Here is a 27,858-nt window from a genome sequence, read left to right on the forward strand (position 1 = left end):
ATCACGAGATAAAAGCACAAACAAGTTTTGAATTGTTGACTGTATCACCATGATTCCAAAAATACAATACACAACATAGCATTGACTAACAATAAAACAGTATGCAATAAAATAAAGTCATGACAAGGAACATAGCCGAAAATGGCGCCGATTCCCATCAACCAACGCGCGGTCTCTACAATGTAACATGCTGCATTGATACTCCCCAGCTGGGACCGTCCGGAATAGCAGCTCTAGTGCAAGCACCAGAGCCGCTAAAAAACACACATTGGATCTAGAGGCCAGACTCTTGAAAACATCGACAAGAAAAAATACTCTTGATTCAATCAGATTTTTGCTTAAATCAAAAGGAAATCCGCTCAAATTAAGAGGCTTGGTTCTTAATTTAAGCAAAAATCCGATTGAATCAAGAGTTTTTTTCTTGTCGATTTTTTTAAGAGTCTGGACTCTAGATCCAATGTGTTTTTTTTTCCAGTGAAAGCAGTGAATCGTTCGATAAACACGTGAATCGATCGAATTTTGCCGATCGGTTTACGTTTTTTTCCCCGATCGATTCATGTCGATCGAATCCATACCCTCCAATTTAAGGCCTCGATAGACGATCAAATTCCGAACCAATTCCGATCAAAGTAGACATGCTGATGACTGATGGTCACCATCTACCATCAAATTTTGACGGGCCGCACTTTTTGGTTCAAAGTAAGATTATACCAGAGTACCACCATTCACCATTCCCTGCCACAGGAAACATTTCTGCCAAGTTTTCATTTTAAAATGAAGCAAATTAATGAGTTTAGGACTGATGACTCCCGACACTTTGCTGCTACTTTGATCGGAATTGGTTCGGGAATTTGATCGTCTATCGAGGCCTTTTGGTTCAAAGTAAGATTAGACCGGAGTACCACCATTCATCATTCCCTGCCACAGAAAACATTTCTGCCAAGTTTTCATTTTAAAATGAAGCAAATTAATGAGTTTAGGACCGATGACTCCCGACACTTTGATGCTACTTTGATCGGAATTGGTTCGGGAATTTGATCGTCTATCGAGGCCTTTACGTTGTTAAAACGGAGAACTCGGTTTTTCTACAGACCCACCAACGGATGATGACTTTCAACCTAGCTTTTTCCCCCCAGCTCACGGCGAGGGACGCCGGCAGGATCAAGGTTCATAGAACAAGGACGGTCGTGTTCCTGCAGGAGGGGAGCCCTGCAGTTACGGCGCTGGGGGGAGCGGGGGTGGAAGCTAAAACCAACCGCGGAAAGGGGGTCCCGCAGGAGGGGGGCGGGGAGGGGGCTTAATGCGTATCGAAAGCGATAGACGCGGCGCTACGTTCGGAAATATGAGCGAGACCGCTTTAATAACTGGAAAATCATCTCCCCGCCCCGCCGAATTCCGCGCTGCGAATTCAAACGCCGTCGCGAGGTGTAAATACAACAGACAGCACACGCGGAATTGTATAAAAAAAACCCCGGGGTGCGATACGCACTTGATACACACTTCGCAGCCCCCCTTCCCCCACGCTGCTTCCCTCGTTTTTCGCTCGACGCGGGGAGTGGGAAGGGGGGGGGGTGCGAACCCTCCACATCCACAGGGCACAGACGACTAAATAATCCCCCCGCTCCCTCCGTCTACAGTTCCGTCGTTGCCGTCTGCTAATAAATCACTAGGATGGGTTTCAGCGGAGACAAATGGGCTCGGGCTAATAGGGAATAACCAGGTACATTAGCATATTTGTACCGAGCACAGTGTAAAGGGACCGAATGCAGAAACGTATTCATGAAAGCATCTATTCGTAAAGGATACTCGATAGCAGACATGTCGTTTCTGAAACAAAGTCAAGGAAGATGGTGAATTCTATCGACTAATGGAAACACCTGTATGTGAATGGACTCGGGGGTACTGAAACTTCTCGACTACGCGACTGGTCGGTCTCGCGAATGGGCCCATTGCAGGGTGTCTACAAGTCCGGAATTTCCGGAAAGTCTGGAAATAGTACCGATTTTTTAAGGACGGTCCGGAAGTACTAAAAAAAGGCGGAAATTTTGCAAGAAGTTCCGGATTTTTTTTTCATTTTGTCGTAGTAATTTGAGAGAGAAATTCAAATTTCTTAAAGTTTTCAAATTTCGTCAAATGGAGGTACGGAAAAAGTACTGAATATTTATGTTTAGGTGGTACTGAATTTCCTGGGAATGTACCGGAAAAGTACTGATTTATGGCCACCCTGTTTTAGTAGACACCCTGTATTGCAAACTTCAGCTAGAGCAGAACAAAAGAGTTGATTCTTATAAATGATGGGTCTTTGAGCGCATCGGGATAGTTCGAAATGGACGTATTTATGCCAAAAAGAATGATGTGGATAGGGCTAGCATAGGACATAGTTCCTTTTAGAATAAGTACGCCCAAATACACTCCTTACTACACGATCTGCGTAAGAAATAATGTGTTTAATTCTTAAACGTTCCGTTTCAGAAACAATACTACGGCACAGATAATTATTTCGTACGAGGAGTCGTTCCATCCAACCCGTGCGTATTAGGATGCTGTGCAATATTCAACATGGCCGACGCCAACCCGCCAAAACACACGTGACGAGAAGGATTTTATCAAACGGCGGGTTTGTAACATTTTCCTTGCGTTGATGGAGACCATAGTGCTTCCTCACGATTTGCACGCGGAGGCATCAGCCATGTTGAATATTGTTTAAAATCCTCGTGCCTCGTGGGGTTGGCTGGAAGGACTCCTCCCACGAAATGTTCACCTGTGCCGCAATACCGTTTTTGAAGCATGAAGCTTAAAGAAACGCATATTTTTTACGCAGATTGTGAAGTTAGGGGTGTATTTCAGCCTTTCATGACGCGCTTATTGTGATTTTTGAGTCATTATCCGTAAGAAACTCTTATTCTTTTTGCTCTAGCTGAAGTTCGCAACAGGCCCATTTCGAGAACTCCTGAAGATGAAGGAATACCCCTTTTAGAGCCACAAAAACCAGATTTTTCGGAATTTTAGTTTTTACCATAGCTTGAACGAAAACACATCCAGGATGTCTCTCTCGCCAAGCGCTCATTCTCAACACGAACAAAAGCTATACATAAATAAATAAAATACGGAAATGGGCGTACAGCTGTTTCATTTGTCGGGAGATCATTCACTCCATGGATCTTCTGCTCAATCCCGATATCGAAACTTGGCAGTTTTGAAAACGCCTTCAAATGTGGCGAGATACCTCCCGCATTCCGGAGAGTACGAATAGTTGTATCATTGCGCCTTACCCATGCGACGGAAGATTCAAATTGAAGTAGCCTCCACGCAGACAGAAGACCTTGACTGTTTTCTTTTGACTTTTTTGCAGTCGTCACTACGTAGCTTAAGTGTGCTCTAGCCAGAATTGTATTTAGCAAAAAGTGATTTTTATAGGTGTATTAAAAATAAGTAAGCTGGAAGGAATTAAATGAAAAAGAAAGAACTCGAATCAAGCATAAAAAACAACACAATACGGTAGAAAATGGGTACCAAAAAACTGTGGTCTTTTGATACATGTTTCTCTACTAGAATTTTACGTAGAACAATGTTCGCGCGACGATAAGTACTGAAATTAACTCTTAAGTAACATAAATAACTTTTTTTATTCATCCGTAATGCTACGTGAGTAAAACCCGAATAGTGCTTTTTCTCCATGCCGAAAATCCCTGAAAAATCAACGTAATGTCATGCCATTTGGAGATATCGGGAAAATCCGGATATCGAAACAATCGAAATCGGACAGTCCCGATATAGAATGTTAACAGTTTTGAAAACGCCTTCAATTGTGGCGTGATACCTCACGCATTCCGGAGAGTACGAATAGTTGTATTTTTGCGCCTTACAAATGCGACGGACTCATGAGGTCTATTTTCTTTGCACAGAAAAAGCGACAAACAAGTAATCGAAGATTTTGAAACGTTATATTGTATACGCATCCTTATTTTCGTCTCAGGCCATCGATATCACGGTTTTCACGATGCTCTGTTAAAAATCGAGGAGTGAAATTCGGCACCAAAATCTATATGCACTTAAAAACCCCGAATGATATAAATGCCAAGTGAAATTAGCACCATAAAAGCGTATGAAAATTAAAAGAGTAGATTCAAAAAGGAATACCCCTTTAAGAGCCACAACAAATTTGACTCTGTTCTGTAATAGTGGAAGTCGTTCCGTAATGGCCACAACAAATTTGACCCTGTTCTGTAATAGTGGAAGTCGTTCCGTAATGAGATTATATTCCGCTCCGCATTCATATCATTTGGGGTTTTAGGGCGCCATTTAGGGTGTAGACTACTATAGACTCTGGGACAAAAATTTCACTCCAAAATTTACAACTATGTGGCGGGAAAAATGGTCAGCCGCCATTTAACATGGCACTTACACTAGACTTTCGCTCATAGTTGACAGATTTCTGGAAATCAGGCGTAATTTCCATAAGACTCGATGTTAAAAAATTCTTGGTTTTCAGCACTGTCTGACAACAATGCTCTCTACTGTCGGTGAGGCGGGGAGTTCTTAGCGCGGGAGAATTTTCCGCCGGTGCCCTCGCCGCAGGCGTTTTGATAACGAAAGTCAGGAGCATCGGGTGGTGTTCAGTTCAAAAAACACAAAATTTACTTCTCTTCCTCGGCCCGCAGCGCCATTAAAACACAGTTGCCACGTTATGCTGAAAAATCAACATGTTTACAATGAGTCCTAAGGGAATAGTGCTACATTCAGCAAAATCTGGCAACTATGCATTATAAGAAGGCTACCAGAGAACGAGTGTTTCGTTCCCCATCCCTCACCCTGGCCACTTTACGTTGTCGATTTTCGCCGTTTCACTAATTACGATCAGGACGAAATGGGGTGATTTTTAAGATGAACCGGCAGCGCGGTGTGTATTGTGGTCCTACGGTGTCTTGGTGGGTGAACTTGAGGTAGTATTTCACCGGCGAAGGGGTGAAGTTGAAGTTAATAACCCAGGATTGCCACGTTCGGAGTAATTCCTCCTTTTGGAAGCGTGTTGATGTTGGTTCGGTGAAACGTGGAGCTAGCCTGAGATGAAAAGATTTAGCAAGAATTTCCTACTGCACTGTTTGAAACGTGAAATTCCACCAGTATTTTATCGAATAGCTCACGAAAAATCCGAGTCTTTATTAAAATTTCAAGATGAAGGTGAAATTTTAACGACACAGCCTGTATTTCCATTCAAGAAGCAAGAAAACGTTCCCTGAGACTTCAGCATTGCTATATCGCAGGGTTGTTCGATCAACCTAAAGCATCTCTGAAATCGAATGTAAAATTTTTAATTGATAGAATGCATAGATTTCCAAAAAAACCACGAAAATGACGGAAAATAGAAATGTCAAATCTTGAATATTATACTAAGTTACTCATGTTCTATCGCGGAAATCCACTTCAAAGATCAAAACCGCACATCGCTAAATCAAGGATGAATCTTCTCACGATCAGAATTTTGTTATCCCAGATTGCTTTGCCAATTTGTACTGAAAATCAGCATTTTTTTCCACACATAGCGCAACGTTAAAATTATGGAATTTCTTTCACGCAGTCCGGCAGCCTTTTCTCGGTGAAAGTCCGCGCGGTTTTTTTCATTTTTCGTATACCACTTCGGTGTGGCAATTTCGCGGGAAATTACTACGGTTGTTGGCCTGAACACACCCCTCGCCTCCCTGTACTTTTCATCCGCTTCCGACCCTGAGGCGCCCCCTTCCTGCCCTCTCCCCCCGCCTTCACGTCTCGGTCTCCTTGAAAAATGTCAGGAACGAAAGGGAAGAGAGGGAAACAGATGTCTTTCAAATCCGTAGTGGAATTTTAGCATCTGAGGTGTAATTTTTTACGGCAGCCGAAGGGCGGGAGAAAAAATCAAAAGAGGGACTTTCAAACGAAAATGAGGGGGGGGGGGGAACTCGGGTGTCACCACTTCAAGGATAAACTCGGGGGTACAGGGAAATGACGAAAAAACTCATTTTTCCTTTTTCTGTCTTTTTTTTGTCTCTTTGGTGCCCCCCTCCGAGAGAGTGTGTTTGGCTATCGTTCTTCTTACGGAACTACAACTTTTGAAAGATCCTGATAATCCAGGAAAAATCAGAGAAAAATCAATGAATAAGCCTGGCGAAGAATTCTCGACATCATGCCGTAAATTGAACGAAAATACATCGAGGATGTATCCTGCAAATTGCACACTCATTTTTAACTGGAACAAAAGCTATAAATAAAAAATTAAAACAAGGAGATGGGCGAGCAACTGTTGCATTAGAGATCAGTCATTCCATGGTTTTTGCGCTCCGAGTTTTATGTGACACGACACAACTATCTTGATATCAAAACTCGGCAGTTTTGAAAACGCCTTCAATTTTGGCGTGATACCTTCCGCATTCCGGAGAGTACGAATAGTTGTATCATTGCGCCTTACCATTGCGACGGAAGATTCAAATTGAAGTAGCCTCCACGCTGGTCTTCACGGGTTTCCTTTGACCTTTTTGCAGTTGTGACTGCGAAGTTTTAGTGTGGTCTAGCTAGAATTTTACCTAGCAAAAGAGTAATTTCAGTAGGAGGATTAAAACTAAACAAATGGTAAGGAATGAAACGAAAAAATTTGAACTTAAATCAACAATAAAAAACAAGAGAATACAGTAAAAAATATGTATGAAAGCTTGAATAGAACCAAAACACATCCAGGACGTTTTATATCGATTACACGCTCAACCTCAACTTGAACGTAAGCTACAAATAAAAAATTGAAAGTAGGAGATGGGCGAACAACTGTTGCATTAGGTTGTAAGAGCAGTCATCCCGTCGATCTTTTGCTTCAAACTTGCAAACGAGCGAAGCAGTGGCGTGGCGTGCTGTGCAATACATCGATTGATTTAAGCCTATGGAAAAAAATAAAAAAACAGGGCTCTTTTTTTTTCTTTTTTTCTTTTTTTTTAGCGAACACCTTAATGATCGATTCTTTTCCACAGGTTCAAATGGAGTAATATCGATATTCGATCGTTCATGCCTCGTCACTGGCGCAACTGTAAAGTAGTCGCTAGTGCATTCGTTCGTACCCACTTCAAAGTCGCCGAATACATTTCCGAAACGCTGAAGGTGTCAAAGGAACATTCAGCAAGGAGTACCAACACGCATAATTTTTTTTCGGCGAGTGAGAGCACGTGTAAGCACACGGAGCGCCCCGAGCGGCCCCGGTGTGTGCTTTGATGTCGTGTGATGCGGTACATACGTCTCTCCATGTCGGAGCATCTTGTGGGTCCGCGGACACCTCACCAAGGAAAAACGTCGTATGAACACATGAATGTTGCCAAATCTCGCGCGACAAAATATTTATTTTTGAGGAATATTACGAATATTTCCTCCTGAAATATTCTGATACTTCAACTCGAATTGGGAACAAAATTCGCGGGAAAACTGGAAGGAAAATGTTCACAAGTTCCCCTAAAAAGAGGTTTTTTATCGAAGGAATTTGGCAACGTCCGAAAGTTCATACGGCGTTTTTTTCTCAGCCAGGCAGCGTAGAGTTCGGTGGCGACGTGATTCGCGTGCTAATACCCTCCTCCCTCGCGACTCGCGACGTCTTTTTTCCTATTTGTTGCCAGATAGTGCCGGTTTTTCAGCTCTTTTCCCCATTAGCCATGTGAAATATCCGATTTTTATTCCACAATCTGGCAACCATGCCTTTCATCCACTCCGGCCAGCGACCGCCTGGAAATCGTCGCCCTCCTGACGTGAAACCGTAACTACACCTCGCGATGAGCCCTTTAGCCCGTGTAAATCTATGCTTTCCCGGGCTCATCTCTAAATTTAGTTACGTCGTTTTGTCAGCCAGCCGAATGCTGCCCTCCCGTACGGCACCCGCAAATCCTGCCCCTCCGATGATGGATCTCTGTCATCTCCTCCAGTTCTTTTTTCTACTTACCCAGAGATTAAAGTAAGGCGCACTCTGCCGTGCTAGGGAAGAACGCCGTATGAGCCATCAGGCGTTGCCAAATCTCCTTAGAGAAATCTCGAATTTTCGGGAATGGTTTGTACACTTTTTCCCCCCAATTTTTATGAAGAATTTAGTCCGTGATTTGATTGAAAGTTTCTTAAAATTTCAAGGAAAAACATGCGTAACTGACTGTAGAAACTAATATTTTCTGAGAGGCAATTGGGAACATTCGAATGCTCTTACGGCGTTTTTCCTTAGCATGGCAGCTCTGAAGGGTGACCCAAGAGAAAACGTAGTACATCAATGACCGAACCGCGAAACCACGTATTTACGTTTGCGACATTGCAGACTTCTTTCCTATCATACTTTATTTGGACGTATTTATGCTAAAAGGAACTATGTGCATAGGGATTGCGTGTGACATAGTTCCTTTTAGCATAAATACGTCATTTTTATCCTTAAAAAACTCGTAACGTAATTTCTTGAAAACTTTCTTGATTTCTCTTCTCGGACTGCAGAATACTCTGTGAAACAAGCTGTAAGGATTGCTCGTTTCTTCTCGAAAAAATAAAATAGCGAAAATTTTGAAACATAGCAATGGAGGTACGTGGTTCCGCACTTCGGTCATCGATATCTGGACGGATTTGGCCAGAACCAGCTAACCGTTGCCAAATTTTCATTCATGTTTTACTTTTTCAGCAGAAAACTAGACGATAACGCTCGGTACTTTTTTTAATTGTCTCGCGATTATGAAGGATAATATTCTTGCAAACTTTCACGTCCAAATGCTACGTAGTTTTCTGTTGAAATTTTATAGCCACTTTCAATGTAGGTAGGCTGATTCTAGTTAAATCCGTCCATTTCATCATTTTCCAGACATAGGAATGGTGAAATTATCAAACCGCGTATCTCGGTCAGCGAAGTGCGATGTGTCATTTCTTCTTAATAACACTAGCAGATCGCATTGCAAAATAGGGAATAATTATTTCCTTTTCATTTATAAAATCATCCATCTCCTTAGAGGAACAAATGGCTCGTACGCTGTTTATTGTATGAGCCATAAAAATCAGTTCATTCGTGGAATGCAATCGAACATATCATCTTTATTGGACAATATTTGGTGTGAATTTTTTTATTGTACTCAAAAAATATTTCCCAAAAATTTCCTGGAAAAATGTCCAGGAATATTTTTATGAACAAAAAACTATCTTTCAGTTAACTTTTTTCTTTTTTATATTTTCTTCAATTTTTTTAGGATTCCTTTCAGAGCCACAAAAAGGATTATCCTATCTTCATACATTGATTGTCAAGTTTTTGCACTAAATGTTAATTTTCCTTTTTACAGGTTCGAGAAAGACTGAAAGTAGCCTTGGATAGGAATTCCATTTTAGAAGAAGAACTTTCAACTACCAAAGATGAAGTAAGCTATTTCATTTAAAAAATTTGGTCTTTAATATAAAAAAATTGACTGTAAAAATTAAGTAATCAACGTTGATGCTGAGTAAAAAAGGACTGTCACCAAGAACCTTTAATGCAGCTACAGTCCAGCTCTCTGTAGATGTACAAACGCATCAAATTGTGTTACCTCGCCATTTAAAAGCGAAAAACTCAAGAAATTAGTTTACATCACTGAAACTTTCGGCAATAGAGCCATCCATCTTCACAGTAGCCCATAGAGCTTTCATTTCAATTATATGTCACTTGTCTGGTTGAAGAAAATTTATTGGATCTAGAACAAAGGTATCAAAATTACTCATGAAAATCGTATGTATATTCCAAGCAACATGACTTAGCATAGTAATCTAATCAAATTAATCTTATATTTCATAATTCATCATTAGATCAGAATATGTACGTATACTGCACCTTCACCTTGTTAATTATAAGGTTCGCAATAGAGTTTAACTTCTCATCATCTCAGCGATGGATAGGGCTCTCATTCACACCATATGCCGTTTATCTTGTAGGAAAAAATGTCGTAGATTTAGAACAGAGACATCATAATAACTCTCAAAAAAGCTCTTGTTTATTCCAAGGAACATGATGATGTATTCTGACCAATTTTATATATCCTTGGTCATCATGGGGTTAAGACGTGTATGTATTAAAGCACTTTTTATTCTTGTTTCCACAGTTGCAACAGTACAAATTAGGTAGAGCCCCTGCTAGCGGAGATCGTGAGGAAAACAAGCTGAAAGAAAATGGCATGCCGGAAGATAAATCAGTTACCGATGCCCCGCATCCTATTAGTAGTATTAAGGTAATTTCAGCATTAATAGCCATAAAAATTAAACTATCTCTAATTGTGATAGCATATTTTTCTTGTAAACATTCCCCCTTTATTTCTCTGACCAATGTGTCAGGTGATACTTGAGGCTCCTATATTCAAGAGAAAAAGTTTGATGGAGAAAGGTAAAATGTGATTTGAGTCAGGCAAAAGAGCCCTTATGGTAGAAACTAGAATCATTCAGTAAAGAGAAAAACTTAAACAGAGTCAAATACTTTAATTTTGGTTGCTGAACGCTGTCCAATTCTCTTAAAAATATTAAGTCAGTATTTTAAACAACAATTTGCATTATTGGAGGTTTTATAAGCTTCTGAAAAGAATCATTCCGGTAAGCAATCACAATCGCTTTATAGACACTTTAAGTCAGCATCAAGCCATTTTTTTTGCTATTTTATGCTGCAATACTGTAGTGCGAACGACCACTCAAAAGTTCCTCGTTTGGGCTGTAGCTTTTTCGTGGGAGGTGAATCTGTAATTAACATTTATACTGTCCTCAAATTTTTTTTGATAATCTATGGACGAAAGCATTTTCATGTGAGCAAACATTGAATGTTGAGTGGAATCCAGTTAGAATCATCATTATTTTTCCATTGTGCGTTTAGAATCTCATATTTTGGTCCTAAAAGAACATCAGGATTTCCAAAAAGATGATTTTCTTCTATTTCATTTTGGAATTGCTGTAAAAAGCTTTCCTGTCTGTGAATTTTGCAAGTTTGTTTCGTGTTCTTTCTCTCTCTTCCCCTTTCTTTTTTTACTTTACTCTGGAAAAATGTGTAAGATTGGACTGTTGCCTGCAATAAGTACCGTCAGTCGATGACTCCTAATGCGATGTCTTTAAATGAAGTAGAAAGCTACTTTTTAGCTCCTCTATTTGGTGTTCTATATGCTTAGTTTCCCCTTCCTCTCTTTCTCTTCATTTCTCTCCCCCTCTTTCTACTCTACTCTCAGCACCATAGTACTTGTATCAAATTTTCTTTGCCCTATTCAAGTATTAAGCATGACCGTTTGAAAATATTCAGATAAGAGGAGGGTGAAAGGGCGGAAAGAATTTTTAGTATCATTATTCACTGTGCAACCTAATTCATAAATAAAAATAGAGATGGAGAGGTTTATTGGTGGTTGCAAAAGAAGGAAAAGAGAATCAGAAAGTCCCCATAATATCTGATAATCTGTCAAAAATTCATATTGATACTTTTATATGTCTTAATTGAAGACTTGCGCAGTAAAATGGTGTATGTCCCTTACGCTCATGTCAATTCAACACCTATCCCTCTCTAAAGCAGAATATACTGGGGCTGAATTGTCCCTGATTTTTTGGATCTAGTCAATAATTATCCCAAAAATCGGCATTGCTTTTAAAAATACCTAAATGTTACCTCCCCTCTCTCCCGAGTAGGGACTTTTCCTAAGAAACCCTGGTTTTTCTTATCAGACATAAGGTTGCATAGTGCACCTTCCTCTCTTTTTAAAACAATTTCATTTTAAATTTAAAAATTGGAGGTAAGAAAATGATAAAAAAAAATTATATTAAATTAAATCTCTCACAATCTTTAATACACAATTTTAGAACGAAAAGTCAAAAGATGTGAAGAAGTCAAGGACCCAAACCAGTTCAACATTTTTTGTCTGTTAAATTACTCCAAAATGTATTCCAAGGAAGTCAATTGGCATGCATTGAATATAGTAGAATTTTTTGTGTATTGTTGGATGTTCTGTGTTGTTTGATGTTTATTTTATGACTTTTAACAGAGATTGTCTAATGGTGTAATTGAACCTGAATCCGAGGTCAATAGAATACCTGATCATCAAAATGATCATCAAAATACTGTAGAGAAACAGGTAAATCTCTTAATTATTGGCTTTGAAGTTTGCCATTTAAAGTCGGTATGAATGAATTAAATAATTTCATTTATTCTGCTGCACTGTGTCCATTAATTACTACAGAGGAACAGATTTAAAGCATGTCTTGGTTAGCAGTTTGGATTAAATTGCTGAAGTTGTGCTACAACTAAAAAGTGCATAGCTCTTTCTGTTCTGCATTTCCTTTCCTAATTATTTTGATGAATTAAAGAGACAGCAATGCATTACCTATTTACTACTAGCAAATTAATACAACAAAGATGAGCACAGCAGAAATAGCTTACATCCGATAGACTGATCACTTGTGACTTGTGAGCAGGATAAGCACTTGGGATTTGGGGTTATTCTTTTATCCTCCTTAAATGAATAACGCCCTTAAATACAAGTGAGCGGAGCCAATTAGTCTCCAAATCCGTGTAGCACAAACAAGAAATAAAGAAGGAGTAAGAAACAATGTAAGAAGATTACAAACTGATTTGCTATTGTAACTTGGACCACCACTGTGCTCCTCTTTTTTTCTCTCCGCAAAGTGGCACAAACAATGTGACAATGTGTTTGCGGAAGTAAATGGCCGTCGAACTACCCAGATTTATTTTAATGATAGGATACTTTATCTTCAGTCATTAATACAAGCCTCCCCCTCCCAATTTACTGCAGAATCGTTTGGTCTCCTCCTCTTTTAATTTTCTCTCTTTATTTTTCGTTTTTTCCTGATCATCTGGTTGTCAAAGTCTGCGCATGATTCTCAGCATGAATCGGTCATTTGATAAATTACCATATGAGAAAATTGAACATTGGTCATTGCTTTTCTGTTTGGAATTTTGTATTTGAATAATGTGAGATGTTTACGTTCCTGTCTCTCTTGATCTACTAGAAATTGGAATTCAGTTCTCACAGAAGGTGAAAGTCTGAAAGCACCCTTTTGCCCTTCATAGTTAAAATACTATCGTAGTGTAATGTTTCTTCACCATATTTATCTATTAAGTTTGCATGCCGGATAATGTCCTTGCTATATGTTGAACCTCGGCTAACTTGTTGACCGTTTTCTTCCTAACAGAGTTCTGAAGCCAGCACATGGCAGAGGAAAATTTCTGAACTTTCTAGTCGCATCTCTGAACTGAAGGAAGGACTGTCAAAAGCACAAGAAGAGTTAATAAGCACACAAGAAGCAAACGCAAATCTCCAAAGGGATTTGAGAGAGAATTTAGCTCAAAAGAAAGATCAAGTAAGGCTTTGTCAAGATTTTTTTCTTCATTATCTGAATTTACTGTGAGGTCAGACTGTTATCAGTGTTTTGTGGCTCTGTCTAGTCCCTAGAAATCAGGAATACCCACTAGATTCAATTTTTATGGCAGTAGTTAGTCAACACATGGTACACAAATTGGAGTGTTGTCCATTATTTACTTATATACTTGTTATTCAATGATCTTTATGACAACCCTCAAAAAACTTGTTGTCTTTTTGGTATGTTGCAAAAGTATATTTGCTAATTGCCTTATCCACCAGTTTTATGTGGGCAATCATTTATGCAGATTTCTAAATCTATGATCAGTTTTTTTATATGATTTGACATAAGTTTCTCCTACGCTTTCTCAGTACAACTGGCTGTTGAATCAGTGATATTCAACTTACCTTTATTTAATTTTTTTCCTTCTCAAATGGATATCACATTCTTGGCGAATTTACTGAGCCTACTGAGCCAACTTAATTTTCGTATGGTTTTCTAAAATTGCCATTTTTTTTTTTTATTAAATTTCTCCAAGTTTCTTGACCCCTTTTTCAAAGAGTCGTTACATTTTCCAAGGGTTTCTCTCCTTACTTTAACAGTACATAGGCTCCCAGCTATGCATATAGGTATCCTTAACCTTCCCCTTGTTTAGAACAATTTATTCTATGTTAAACATGGCATTGATAGATGTGAAAACTTCTTGAAGTTTTGAAGTATTAAAGTTTTGTGGTATCAATTTTCTTTTTTACAGGAAGCAAGGATAGCAACTCTAGAGAAAAGGTACCTGAATGCTCAGAGAGAATCAACTTCTTTGCATGACCTCAATGACAAATTAGAACAAGAACTACAACATAAGGAGGCCCAGCTGAAAGTAAGTCTGTTGTTAAATCAAGTTATTTCCATCAATATATCAAATTTGTTTTGCAAATTCAGAACTGTTCTCAAATGAGAGAAACAAATTAAATGAACCAATCACAATTCATAATCAGTCATAATATTAGATGTGGTCTTTATTGCTACCAACATTAAAACCACAGGTTAGAGGCGCCTGTTACCTGGAGGGAATTTCATTTTGTTACAATGAAGGTTGGCAGTAAGCCAACAGCTTGACTTCATCCTCTTAATGATATTTGTCTTTTAACCAAGCAACAAGTTTTTGAGATCAGGTTTGGAGATCAGATTTGTTAAATCAATAAATGAGATTGTGCTTTAAAAATTGTACCTCAAGTTCATTGCCATCAGTCATTTGGTCAAAAAAGGCCTGTGCAGGCGAAATGGAAGCCTTAATTGGACGTATTTCTATCAAACGGAACTATGTGCATTAAGACATGAGCCCTGAGACCCATAGAAATATGTGCACGATAGGGCTCACGTCATAATGCACATAATTCCGTTTGATAGAAATATGTCCAATTGTTGTCAATAATGACTGTCTTTCCTTACATTTTCAATCTTTCAGAACTAAAGCTTGTGAAGTAATGGAAAATTTAAAATTAAGTTACTTCGTACATGCCTCGTGGCCTTTAAGGATTCTTCCTATCCTCTAATTTGGCGCAGGCAAAATGAAAGCCTTGAATGTTGTCAATAATGACTTTTTTTCCTTCTATTTTCAATCTTTCAGAACTGAAGTTCGTAAAGTAACGGACAATTTAAAACTAACTCACTTCGTAGATGCTTTGTGTCCTTTAACAACTTTTTCCCCCCTCTAATCTGGCTCTATCCAAATGAAAATTTCTTTTCTTTTTTTCAGTTACAAGAAGAAAAAACAAGAGCAATCCAAGAGAAACTGGAGCTGTGCGAGCAGAAACTTGCTCAAATGGCCAAGATTCCAGAAGTAGACGTTGGGCATAGTCAAGCTCAATCCAACGTGGTAAGATGCTATCACCAGTTTGATTTGTTTCTCACTAGTATCCTCGAAATGAAAATTTGCATATTTATCACATTCACTTGAGTGTTATATTACGAGTAGCTAATCAGTAATATTACCATGGAACCTCTTACATTTTTCTGAAAAGCAGGATGTAAAAAAACAGTACTTTCTCTACTAGTAAGAAAAGCAAAAAAGCAAACACTTCATACCCTCAGAATTTTTTCTATACCTTCAAATTGAAATTAGCATTACGGAAAAAGAAAAAATACTTTCTGACCACTTTGTCATTCTCCAGTAAGACCTTGATTTATCGGACTTCACAGGACTGACAAATTGACCTGTTAAATTGCAGAATCTGTTAATTAAAAAAGCTCAAAGTCCTTAAAGGGACCAGAAGACCGATCCATTAAATCGCAATTTGATAATGTACAAATGAGCGAACGATAACAAATCTAGATCTTACTGAAATGCAAAACAGAAAATTAACAAAAAAATGTCTTGACAAAAGGAGTTAGGTGCACAAACAAGGAGACCTTAATAAATGAGCCCTTCATAATTTTACATTGTGCATGTTTTTCAAAGGGTTTTGTTATAGAGGGCTATCATACACAGGTACAAAGACGAAAATTCCCAAAAATTAAAATGAAAAATTTTATGAAAAATATCCATTGTCAAAAATCCTGTATCTGATTTTGCAACAAATGTCGCTCTTCTAAACAATTCACCTCAGTCTACAAAGGTCTTGTTTTATATTGATGGTTGCAGTTTATAAATTGTGACCCTAGTATAACATAACTTTTCATCCAGCGAAAAATGTATATTATAGACTCTTCAAATTTAATAGTGGCTTCAGGATGTTAGTTGGTCTGAATTTATGTTGTTCTATTGTAAATTAATTTTTTTTCCCTTTCATCAGATACAAGATAGACATGGATCGGCTGAGGATAGGATATCAAGATTAGAGGCACAGTTAGAAGAAAAAACAACCGAAGTCCATAGACTTAATCAGCGGCTGAAAATGAATGAAGAGCATAATTCAAGACTCTCTTCAACAGTTGATAAGCTTCTTTCAGGTACAATTTAGTCATCTCAGTTTTTTATAACTCTTCCTGTTCCCCCCAATAATTCTCTTTTTCAGCTCATTTTTTTGCTGAAATGATAGGGTACACAAAGGACGCAAGCAAATATGGTAAGCAAACAGGATCTCCACACCAGTTTATACCAACTGCAGTTTTATACCAACCCAGAGAGTATGGAAGGTTAGAGGCCCGACTCAATGCTAAGTAATTGAAACAGGAGCGCTCGCAGCACGCTCGCTGGCAACGTACGCAACTACTATTTTCTATTGTTTTCCAGAGACTGGCAGCGGGTATGTTGCTGCCGGACCACCTCCACGCAGGCAATTTTTCATACAGCGTCCGTCCACAACTCTCGCTCGGCCAATCAGCGCAGTAGAATAGGAATCCCGCTCGACGTGCACTCTTGCGCCCACGTACGCAACTTCTTGCGTGCGGCTCAACTTCTGTTTCAATGCTTCCCTATCTAGTCGGGCCCCTAACCTCCCATACTCTCTGTACCAACCTCAGCGTCTGTGGTTGCCTGCATTAATACCAACTGCATACTTAAGGGAAACATATATCCATAGGCCACAATGTAGGATAAACATTCCCTTATTTACATTTTGTCACATTCTGGCGGAAGTATCAATACTTCATTTGTTCTTAGGCAGTATGATACCTTTCTTAAATTTGTCCAACTTTTTATGCAAAAGCTATTAAACAGAATAACTTGAAAATTTTACGTAATATTTCTTTTGTTATCAAAATTAATCTCTGAAATTTTCATGAACTTATGTACAAAAGTTTTAAAAAACAGTTGAAACTGTATTGAGTTGTCTGGCAACATAGGTCTAAGCACAAATGGCGCTTGTGATACTTTGTCAGAAGATGCCGATTTCATGTTGCCTACAACCACACCAACTTTACGCTCACAGGAATTGTAAAAATTGTGGAAAGCACTATATATCATCTTAAGAAATATAGACGGTGTTAAATTTCCGTTGTATGAACCGCCTTCCCTTCCAGGAACCTTAAATTCTTTGCTTCTCTCTCAAAGATTTTTTTAAAAATGTTTTCGGCTTTTTGCACATGTATACTCTTTTGATGCATTAAAGAAAGTTTTTAATCTGTTCTTTCGTTTTCCAGAATCAAACGAAAGACTTCAAGTTCATCTCAAAGAGAGAATGCATGCATTAGAGGAAAAGAATGCTCTGCAACAAGAGCTAGACAAAGCACGTAAATTAGCAGAAGAATTGAAAGTAGAAAAGGTAACCATAACGGTAATTCTTTTTTCATTATTTTTCTCTTATTCATAGTTTTTATTTAGTAATCCATAAGTTTCTGCATGAAAAGATTCTTAAGTAGAACAAAAGAGATGAGTTATGAAGCAACAGAGCTCAACTAGGTCCCATTAGAAAGCTGAAAAAATGACGTTCAAGCTCATGTAACCTACTTCTTGCCAGTTTCATCTATTCGCTCTCATGAGAGTCAGTGACAATGCTTTCGAGACACCCAGCATAAAATTTAAAAATAGATACACCAGCCTATTGAAATATCAACTCTTTCATTTCATTCGTAAAGCCAGCAGGCTGATTATTGAAATTAATAGACAAAGCAATGGGCATAGGAAACCAAAGAAAAATGAAGCTATCCTATTGGTTAAAATGGGTGGTTGTATCGGACAAAGGAGGCAAGTAATAGACTAACTAATGGCAACCCACAAAAGATCCGACAGTTAGTCGGTCATTACCCCCCTACGTCTATGAGAAGCACTCGTCTCAACCATTAGGATCGCTCAGTTCTCTCTATGTCTTCTTTGTCTATCGCTTTGTCCATCAAATCCATTAATCAGTCCCCTGCGGACCGATTATTGAAATATAGTGTATGTCGGGCGGACATAGATGACATGAGTTAAATGGCGAGGCGTGATTGGTCGGCTATGTCTTATCGCTGCTTTGTCGTGCCCTTGTCAGGTGGAATGGACGATATACTGTCGGAAACGTAAGAGGTACCTCGTGAGTTCAACCCGACATAGGCACGACAAAGCGGCGATAAGACATAGCCGACCAATCACGCTCCGCCTTTAACCTATGTCATCTATGTTTGCCTGACAAACACAAAATTTCAGTAATCGGCCCGCTGGCCTGTCCTGAGAAAACATCCAAAAGGGTGATCCATCAGTCCCGCACCACTCCTAAACTCCTAGGTTTCTTGCGCCTTTTTGGGATGGTACCTTTAAAATTTTGGGGCGGTCCCAAAAATTGTTTTCTTTGACATAAGAGCGCTCACAAACTTGAGTCTCTATCTTGATTTTCTCAAAAGTTACAGGAGTGATTCCCAGTGCTGATGGTGCGGGACTTTTATATGACCCTGCATAGTTATGTACAGAAAGAAGTCAACCGTTTATTTGAAAATACCCTTTCGCCACTTGTGCTAGTTTTTCACCCACATCCTCAGATGAGCTTCCTTGCCTATAGGCTAGGGTCGACTTGAAAAAATCGATGCAATTTAGTCTAATTTGAAAACTGTGATACGTGAGAATTTTGTTTCAGTGTTTACCGTACCGAGTCTGTTCATTAATGGGTTTATATTAAAACAATTTTCTACTACTCGTAAATTATACATTTTTTACACACCCAAAGGGTGGCATTAGCGCCATGAAGATCTTCAGTAATAGTAGTTCATGTCTAATACAGTTTGCTGTTTTTTAGCATTATTTCTTGGCTTAATGGGAACTTATGCAAAAATTTGCCAGCTGCTAATGTGTCATTATTAAAATAACATCCGAAGAAGCTTCAACTAAAATATTTGAATAATATCTACTAGTTTTACTACTACAGTCAATCTTATAAGTTTTTTTGTTTTGTTTTCAGTCTGAGCTTTTGAAAGAGCTGCAGAAAGCACGGCAAGAAATTGATAGTGTCAAGAGGCAAATGCTGCAGCAAGAAATAGCTTATAATATTGAGCAAACTGATGCCCTGACGCGGTAAGTCCTTTTCCGTCAATTTTCCAGTCCAATAATCAGTCCTTGCTTACTATGATTGGGATTTTTGTTTTGTTTTAATATTATAATGTCCTGCCAATATTTCAGCATTTTAAGTGAGGCCATAAGTAGGCTTGTAAGCTTAACGATCCGAAATGGTGAAGGGGGGGGGGATGCCTCAGTACACCTATACGTAAATCCAGGGCTCACACCTCCGCTTATTCCATGTATTTCCTTATAATGACTGATCATGAGTTTTATTTGTTAAAACAAAATTTGGTCAACAAGAAGGAAATGAAAAGAGGAAAAGGAGGGGTGGAGTGCAGCCGCCTGTAACTATGACCCTAACTGTAAGGTGATGAAGATAAGGCAATGAAGTATGTAAAACATGCCATGAAATTTCTGATCCTAATCGGTTGCCAATAACTTGAAGTTAAAATAGTGGGTTCTTCCAATGAATATGCGTAGAAAGCCTTGCAGATGATAATCAAATTTTAACTAGGCAATACAGATAACTTAGCTCTCTTTTGATAAGTTTTTTGCTTCTTTTTCCAGGAGTCTTTCACCTTCCACAGGTGATCCGAGTAGTTTTGTGAGAAGTGCAAGTCAGCATTCCAGTTTTGATGCTCATTCACTGCCCCGACGCACTCACAATATCACGCTTAATGAACACACGCCTAAGGTTTGTGGCTCCTCTCATTTTATTTTTGTCTTCTTATTAAACATTTTGGCCGCAAGAAGTTGGACTTTAAGCTGAGTTCTTGCAGGAACTCCTATTTGAAACCACAATGGCAAAAATTGCTTTTATTTGAATTCTTGGCAACGTTCATTGTTTGTTTTCTGTTTATGACTAGCTTAGGAGAGCTGGAAATGAATGTTCCTTATTGAAACAGCTGAATTTATATCGGAAATTGTCCGACTGGTGAGGGGTTTCTAAACTTTTGCGACCTCCTTCACATTATTTCAAAATGCGATTTCTGATTATTTTTGCTAGGAACAGTGTGACATTTTTCTATATACCCTCAAGTAAACGGCCATGAGCAGAAGGGAACCAAGCCACATTAGCTATTGCCGAATTTAACTGAGCAATTCAATTTTTTGCAAGAAAACATTTGTGCAGATTCCTTTGAAATTTTTTTAGGAATTTGCTTTGTGCTATGCAGAAAATTCACTGAAATTTGCCCAAAAATCTGCAAAACTATTTTCATGTAAAAATTAAATTGCCCAATTGATTTTGGCAATTGCTGATGTGGCTTGGTTCCTTTCTGCTTAACAGGGTCCAAGTATCGATTCTATTTGAAAATTGTTTATTTTTTTAAAGGTTCTACATCAAGTTATATGCACTTTTGGAAAATACCAACTTTTTGTGTCGAAAATCCTGAAAATGCAATTTGAGTCAATCAGTCCAAACAGTCTGGAACAAACAGTCCAGAAAAGGCAATCAGTTTTTAAATCCAGCCGCAGTCGTTATGAAACAGACGAATTTCAAAATAACCCACTTGTCAAGACAAAATTGTGATAATTGTTGTGTCACAGTTTAGTCCTTGTGCGATCTGGTACCCATGTTTTCAAGATGTATGCTTCTTCTGTCCAATGTAGAAATTAAAAATTATATATCACTTTTCAGGAATGGGAACTTGTGAGTGAAGGTGATAATGAGAGTTTACTTTCTGCAACGGACGTTCTGTCACCCTCTGGTCACACAGATGCCCACACTTTGGCTCTGATGTTACAGGAGCAGTTGGACGCTATCAATAATGAAATTAGGTGAGCTGAATCTTTTGTATATTTTCAAACCATTTAATCATTAAATATTTAATTTAAGTATGTATTAAGTAAGTAACTTTGGTTTTGGACAGAGCTGATGAATTGCGTAATATGTACTGTAGTTGTGAACAGATTACTTATGTAGATTTTTCAATTTTACACAACTAAAAATTTTGGCGCAAATTATGTACAGAACTTTTTTTCTGTAATTGATTATTTTATGAGTTTTTTTTCTCTCAGTAAACACAAATTAGGGTGCAGGCTGCAAGCGCTTGAGGTAAAGAAAAGTGACTTTCGTAGTTTTTCATCTATTATTAATTCTGGTCTAAGCTGTTCTATGAGTATAGCACTTTTTTTTTTGCTAGAAACAGTCAGTTGGACTAATCACAGAATTGCGTTTTGATAGTTTAAGCTTACAGATGAGTAAAAACCAATGTGATCTGTCTGAACACCTAGTTTCTACGTCCAGTTTCTACGAGATCTTTCCCTTTAAAAAACACAGTTCATGGTGTTATCCTCCATGGCAGTACTTATCATGGCTTTTTCCATCTTTAAATTCTAAATTTGTGGTACACCTTTGCTCTGGTTGCTCGCTTTTAAACATGGATGAAACCAATGTGGAAAGAACCAGAGTATGCATTACTGCGGTGTATGAAGTCAAACTTGAGTTTTTTCAAGAGTGAAATCTTTATCAATATTGGACATGGAAAATTGGTGTTTAGATAGATCTTATTATTTTGTCTTAACTATTAAACTTAAACCATCTAAACAAGATTCTGTAGCTTACGCGACTGACCTTTTACTTGCGACAAAACTTATTTTCCCTATGAAGGACAGCTCATTTTTTCCTTCGTTCACTCTAGATCTGATCAGAGTTGAAAACAGTGTTCAAAACTCATCTTTGAGTTTCAGGAACCATGCGGCTCATCGAGCTTGATTTTCAGGAGCCATTGAAGATTTTTTAGGGGCCAAATTGACTTTTTGCCTATATATCACGGCGCATTCAGTGAAAAGTTAGACGCAAGATGTTTTAGTTACGGAACAAGTAGCTGTAACTTGGGAGAAATTTCGAAAAATCACCAAACAGAAAACTTAGGATTCTTTTTTCTGGGGGGAGAGGGGGCAATTTTTAGGGGCCACGTTGGCGCAGAGCCTTCATTTTTTAGGCGCCATGGCCGATTTCTTAGAAGCATTTGGTGCGTTGGCGCCTTTGAGTTTCGAACACTGGTTGAAGATACTATTACTATATATAGTGTTGAGGACAACTCTCTTCAGTGTTGAAAACGACTTGTTTCAGGCTTATTCAAGAAGAGAAGCAAAATACGGAAGCTCGGGCAGAAGAGCTAGAATCAAGGGTCGGCAGCTTAGAGCACATGAATCTACTGTCGCGAGGTCGAAGTTTAGAAAGACAGTCACCTCCAGTAAGCGGGCACTCCACTCCACGCTCACACCACTCCCCTCATCGAGACTATCTTCATAAATATCACACCGTAAGTTTTAATAGTTTTCTTTTTCTACTTTTCAATCAATGGTAAATGAAGTCACTGATTTGGGCGTACATAGTTTGGCAATAGAGAGGAATTGAAGTCGGATCAGTGATGCCACAAAAAAGTGTCATGCATTACTCGGTTACACATCTTTAGTTTACTAAAAATGTTGGTCGATTTGAAAATCGTCGCTCTGTTTTTCATGCGTGAGCCTTGTCATTTTATCCGTGCAATAAGTAATGGCCAGCGCTCATGATTGGTCAAAATCTCTCAGAAATTCTGAAATTATTCTCTCATCGTTTCAAATGAATCTGACGTTATCATTATTCAGATTCTTGTCTATAAATTCCTCTCCCTCCTCTTAAAATAATTTATGCATGTAAAAAAACTGCTGCTGCTTTGCGACAAAGCATTGTTTCAGTCCTTTATAATACATTATACTTCCGCGTTTTAAAATGTAATAGAATTATCGGTAGATGTGAATGGATCCTTCCACTGATGAAGCCCAAACTGAATTATATCTTTAGGATGGGTTATCATCAAAAATATATGATAGAGAAAAAATCTGTTGCTGTATAATTATCTTATAATTGATTCTACAGGGTCTGTTTTTTTTTCGTTGTCTCATTCTAGAAACTTTAGTGGACAATTAGCGTATGAAACTAGAATTTGTTATCAAGAGTAGCTATGTAACTTTCTTCTCCCCTCTTAAACCAGTCTATAGCAATAGTTTAGCGTAGAATGTAGGTGGGTGTTTAGTTTTTCTAGATAAGTAATTCAAATTTCCATGAGTTTGGCCATTTCTTTAAGACCTTGCACAATTTACAAGGAGGAAGGGGAAGAGGTAGTTCCTCTGCTAAAAGGTGTTTTACTTTTTCTTTCGATTAAATATTTTTTTTGGCTCTTCTCTTCTTATAAATATTTAGAAGAAAGGTTAATTTGTGCTGCTCTTGTTTTATTTTATCTACTTTTTGCTGCAAGCGGCTGCTGCATAAATCTGTTTATTCGGGTGGCGTACAATAACTAACGATTTATTGTGTTATGAATGTAATTTCTCCTAGCTTTTAGAGTTGTACAAGAAAAAAGATTACCAATCCCCTGATCGCAATTCTAATCATTGGACGGTTGCCCCATCAAAATTCTACTACATTCACTTACTGTGCTATCCTACTTCATGAAAATATTGGCACAATATATTTCTGGTTGTCATGGAGAGATGATTGAGTAAGAGTAACCAGAGAAAAGCAACCGTTCAATTTGAAGCGGAAAAAAATAAACTGAAGAGGAGATTTAGGTAGAGTCATCAAAGGTACTGTTTAAGGCTTGCATCCTCATTTGAAATATCAGAACACACATAATCATAATGAGGATCATTAAAAGAGCAGGACCGACTGAAAATTCAGCTAATAAACTAATGGGTACCTGGATTTTTGAATGCCAATGAAAAACATCATTGACTCTTCCCTCGTCAATGAAGCCAATAAAAGGCTAACATTTTTGTTTAATGTTTGTTGATTGATTTTGGATCTCTTGTCTGTAACTCCCTCCTTCTTATATCCCTTAATTTTTACGCACTTGATGAAATATCGGTTTTAAAGAATTGAAAGTAAGAAAGTCCTTATAATATATACAGGCTCCTGCATCAATGTCACCAGCCCATCTTCACCAATATGCTGCGTCCTTGGCCAGTCCCGGACAAATGTCAGAATCACTGCCTGCTAGCCAGGTCAGCTTCCTTCTGCCGTCCGTTACCATATGTCCATTGTCCGTTTGCCTTTGTCTTTGAAATCACCCTGTGTTGCTTCCTGCTCTGCTTGTATTTGTCCACCATAGCAAGCTTCTTTTTTTTAAATGCTGGATATAAAATGTATTGCTTTGCTTAGCCTTGCAGCTGGAAGAATCAATTGTGGCTCATTGCTTTTACTGATCGGAGAGTTCTTAAACTGTGCTCATATTAAAAGCTCAAGTAGCTTGGTAAAACAATAATATCGTTATAATTTTGTCCTTCACGAAAAAAATTAATTTCTAAAGTATATTATTTTTTAATTGAAAAAATTGTTTTCCGTACATCATTACTTGCTTTTTCTCCCTTTATTTGTTGCTGTCTGGGGCTATCCAGTTCCCTTGACACAATCATTTTTTTCATTATCAACCTTTTGTAAATAATATTATCCACTTTTATCCCCATTGGCTTAATATAATCACCATTGTGCATCTGATAGTCATCATTAAAGTAGTTGCACAATGTGAATTCATTGTAATAGTGTGAACACTCCTCACGGTAATTATTTAATTAGTTAGAATTCACCTGAAGTTACAAATTTTAGGATGTTTGTGAAGTGGCTGATTTTAAGATTAATTTAATGTATCTAGTGCCATCATAATTTGCGACTGGATCTGTGAAAAAGGCCTTTATTTTCTGATAGAAGATTTTTCCTGACTTTTTGTAAATGCATGGAAGAAGAAAGTCTGGAAATTTTGGCGCAAGTTTGATCGTAGTGTATTAGTACTGAAGTTCCAAGACCAAACTTTTCAGGTTGTGAAAAACGTGGTTTAAGTTTTTGCTAAAAGTTAAAGAATATTTTCTTGCACAAGATGAGGTCCTTTTACAAAGATTTGATAACATTTTTCTTGTGTTACCTTGTTTTGTTAAGTGCTTAAGTATTTTCAACAATTTATATTTACGCCACTGCTGTTAAATTCAGATCAATGAGAAATCTATAAAAAATCAAGGTTATGATGACTCATTTTCCTGCTAGATCCTATTATTTGCCAGATTCACCCATTAGTCTGTGTGCAATCTTATCCCCCACTCAGTTTTCTAGGATCCCAATAGGTCTTCAAAAAACAGCAAATTTTCCAAGCATGGATTTTTTTTTCTTTCCAAGTTGACCAAGTTTTATAATCTTATTACTTTCGAATTTCTAAATAGAATTCCATGGGGTATGTCCGCAAATTAGGGGAAAACAGGAGTAAGTCATACAGATTCTTAGTCTGCTTTTGAAATTAGCTAAGTTATATTTGTCTGATTCATACCAAATTTTTCAAGTCTTTATTTTTTTGTGAATATTGAAGTAAGTGAAAATTTTGCAATATTTTATCCAGGATTTTCAACGAAGAAAGCAATCTGGTTTTTTCAGAAACCGGTCTGAAGCATTTGCAACACCTGTCATTTTTGTGGTGATTTATGATGTGGAATGTATTGTCAAGTAAAAGAATCATCAGGATTTTATAAGATTTTTATGCTCAAATTTTGGAAAATTTCCTCTCATGACCGTATTTTTGTACAACACCAATTGCCTGGCTTTTACTGTTTTTTAATTTCCCTTTTTCTTAAGCATAATTCGTAACTACACCTTGATTCTCTCTCAAAAAAGTTGACGGTTCCATTTGTACTTCTCAATTTTTCCTTCTCGATTGAATTGGTTTTCTCTCCATGAAATATCGAGTCATTTCTAATTCGACCTAGAAATTGCAAAGATGGATATAGTGTGTTCACAAATGCTTTGATTCGAACTTCCTGTATTTTATTAAGGTACTAATGTCCGGAATTTTGCATTATTCATTGTCTCCTTACCTTGCATGATTCTTCTATGAGCTTTGTTTTTTGCAGTTGCAGTTAGGAGATGAAGAAGATTTGCCTTATGCAGAAGGAAGTAGCGGTGAAGCAAGTCCACTGACCAACCGAGCTCTGCGTCTAGCACTAGCTCATAGCACAGAGGACCTAAGGAGGTTAGTCTTTTTTTGTCATTAAATTTGGATTAATAAGAGTCATGACTCAGTCAGATTTTCAGAGATTCACAATAATTTTTCACATCAAAGTTTTTTTTTTATTTTTTTCACCCAAGAAATATTAAAAAAAAATATTTATATTCTTATTATTAATTATTATATTATATTAAACAAATTTTTAAAAAATTTCAGTGGGAAAATACCAAGAGATGCTTTGAGTTGTAAGCATCAAGCATCAGTTTTTGTCTCGATGGTATTTTAGTAAATGTTAGCATCAGTTTTTTTAGAACCCCCTCAGATGCTCTCTAAAGTCCTCATATTCTTCTCCTTAATTTAAGAAAGAGAATGTTTGCTCTCGTGTTTCAGAAGGCAGCAAGGTCTCAGCACTTTACCCCATCCATCATCAAATCCTTCTTACAATCAAGTTTCAATGAAGTAAGTACTTAACCAATTACGAAATTATAAAGACAAGCATCTCAGTCGAAACATCGCAAACTTCTCGTCTTATTTAATGCTAGCGTTGGGAAAACTAACTGTTTCAATTTTGTAAAATTGTGTTCATGTGATTTTTTTTTGATCTTTTATAAAGTCTCTCCAAAAATATCATGCCACAATGTATGTCGGTTTTCTTTTGAAAAATTAAAGTACCAGCAGAAATTGTGAAACGCTACAATCAAGAACGATTTTAATAGTTTTGCTGTTAATATATCTCTGTTACCTTTTAGTTTTGCTGTTAGTGTACCTCTGTCACCTTTTTAACCTGTCTCAAATCTGAGGGCGTTTGAAACTTTTAATAGCTGGATGAGGCGTAACTTTCTAGACAGGAAAATTCAATTAAAATAGAATTCAGAATTTAAGCTATTGATATCTACAAATGAGCAATAAATTGTCTCATAAATTAAAAACATCCATTGGTTTGTTGGACATTCATTGTCACTGATTCAATGCAATATTGTCAATGTATTTTTTTGAGTAAATGATTTAGTTTTGTGAACTTAATTTTTTTCGCGTCATCCGAAAATACAATACACAGCAGCAAACATCATTTTATTAGTCCTATCACTTGTCAGAACTAAAATGGAGAAGGTTTTTTGTTTGAAATTCTTGACTTCATCACTCACAGTCAGTCTGTCGTTAGCCAATAAACATTGGTTTTGACTTATTTGACTTACGATTGGATCTCTTTGCTTCACAGCAGGATTCCTGGTTTTTCTACGCCTCCATCACCTGTTTCATCAAGACATAGTAGTCAAGATTCTCTGCATAAAGCATCCGCACTTGCCTCAGTTTCTGCTGCACAGCAAGCAGCAGTCGCAGCAGCTCAAAAGAAGAAAGGCATCAAAACATCGTTGGGTCGATTCTTCAGCAAGAAAGAAAAGGTAGATCATACTTTTTTTTTATCTTTTTAGACCTCTTAACAGTTCATAAACGCTAGTAAAGTCCCCCCCCCCCCCCCCAAACTATCAATTCAAGAGGAATGGAATTTAATGTATCTGAGACTGGATCTATTCATCTTTAATTCATCATATAGTGGAAAACAAAGAGAATGTAAAAGCAGTCCGAAACGGAAACGACAATCGAAAACACAGGAAAATGCGGAAACAAGGCTAAAATACAAAATACAAAGGC

At 37.7% G+C, this 27,858-nt stretch overlaps 1 protein-coding gene across 5 annotated transcripts in view; it reads left to right on the forward strand.

Moving 5' to 3' along the window:
* Positions 1–27,858, forward strand: part of Liprin-alpha (PTPRF interacting protein alpha) — a 187,638-nt gene that overhangs the window by 147,619 nt on the left and 12,161 nt on the right. Inside the window, exons 4-19 of one of the 5 annotated variants that reach the window (XM_019043973.2) lie at positions 9,303–9,377; positions 10,092–10,217; positions 11,994–12,083; positions 13,162–13,329; positions 14,084–14,203; positions 15,083–15,202; positions 16,119–16,275; positions 17,407–17,540; positions 19,134–19,246; positions 19,799–19,925; positions 20,871–21,010; positions 22,308–22,500; positions 24,131–24,223; positions 26,117–26,229; positions 26,596–26,664; positions 27,425–27,608. In XM_019043973.2, coding sequence (XP_018899518.2) covers positions 9,303–9,377; positions 10,092–10,217; positions 11,994–12,083; positions 13,162–13,329; positions 14,084–14,203; positions 15,083–15,202; positions 16,119–16,275; positions 17,407–17,540; positions 19,134–19,246; positions 19,799–19,925; positions 20,871–21,010; positions 22,308–22,500; positions 24,131–24,223; positions 26,117–26,229; positions 26,596–26,664; positions 27,425–27,608 — 2,022 coding nt within the window. Of the gene's footprint in view, positions 1–9,302; positions 9,378–10,091; positions 10,218–11,993; positions 12,084–13,161; positions 13,330–14,083; positions 14,204–15,082; positions 15,203–16,118; positions 16,276–17,406; positions 17,541–19,133; positions 19,247–19,798; positions 19,926–20,870; positions 21,011–22,307; positions 22,501–24,130; positions 24,224–26,110; positions 26,230–26,595; positions 26,665–27,424; positions 27,609–27,858 lie in introns of all 5 variants that reach the window. The other 4 variants (XM_019043983.2, XM_019043997.2, XM_019043991.2 and 1 more) reach the window with 4 other exon arrangements.

The sequence above is a fragment of the Bemisia tabaci genome, chromosome 5 (assembly GCF_918797505.1).
Source record: "Bemisia tabaci chromosome 5, PGI_BMITA_v3".
NCBI classification, from domain to species: domain Eukaryota; kingdom Metazoa; phylum Arthropoda; class Insecta; order Hemiptera; family Aleyrodidae; genus Bemisia; species Bemisia tabaci.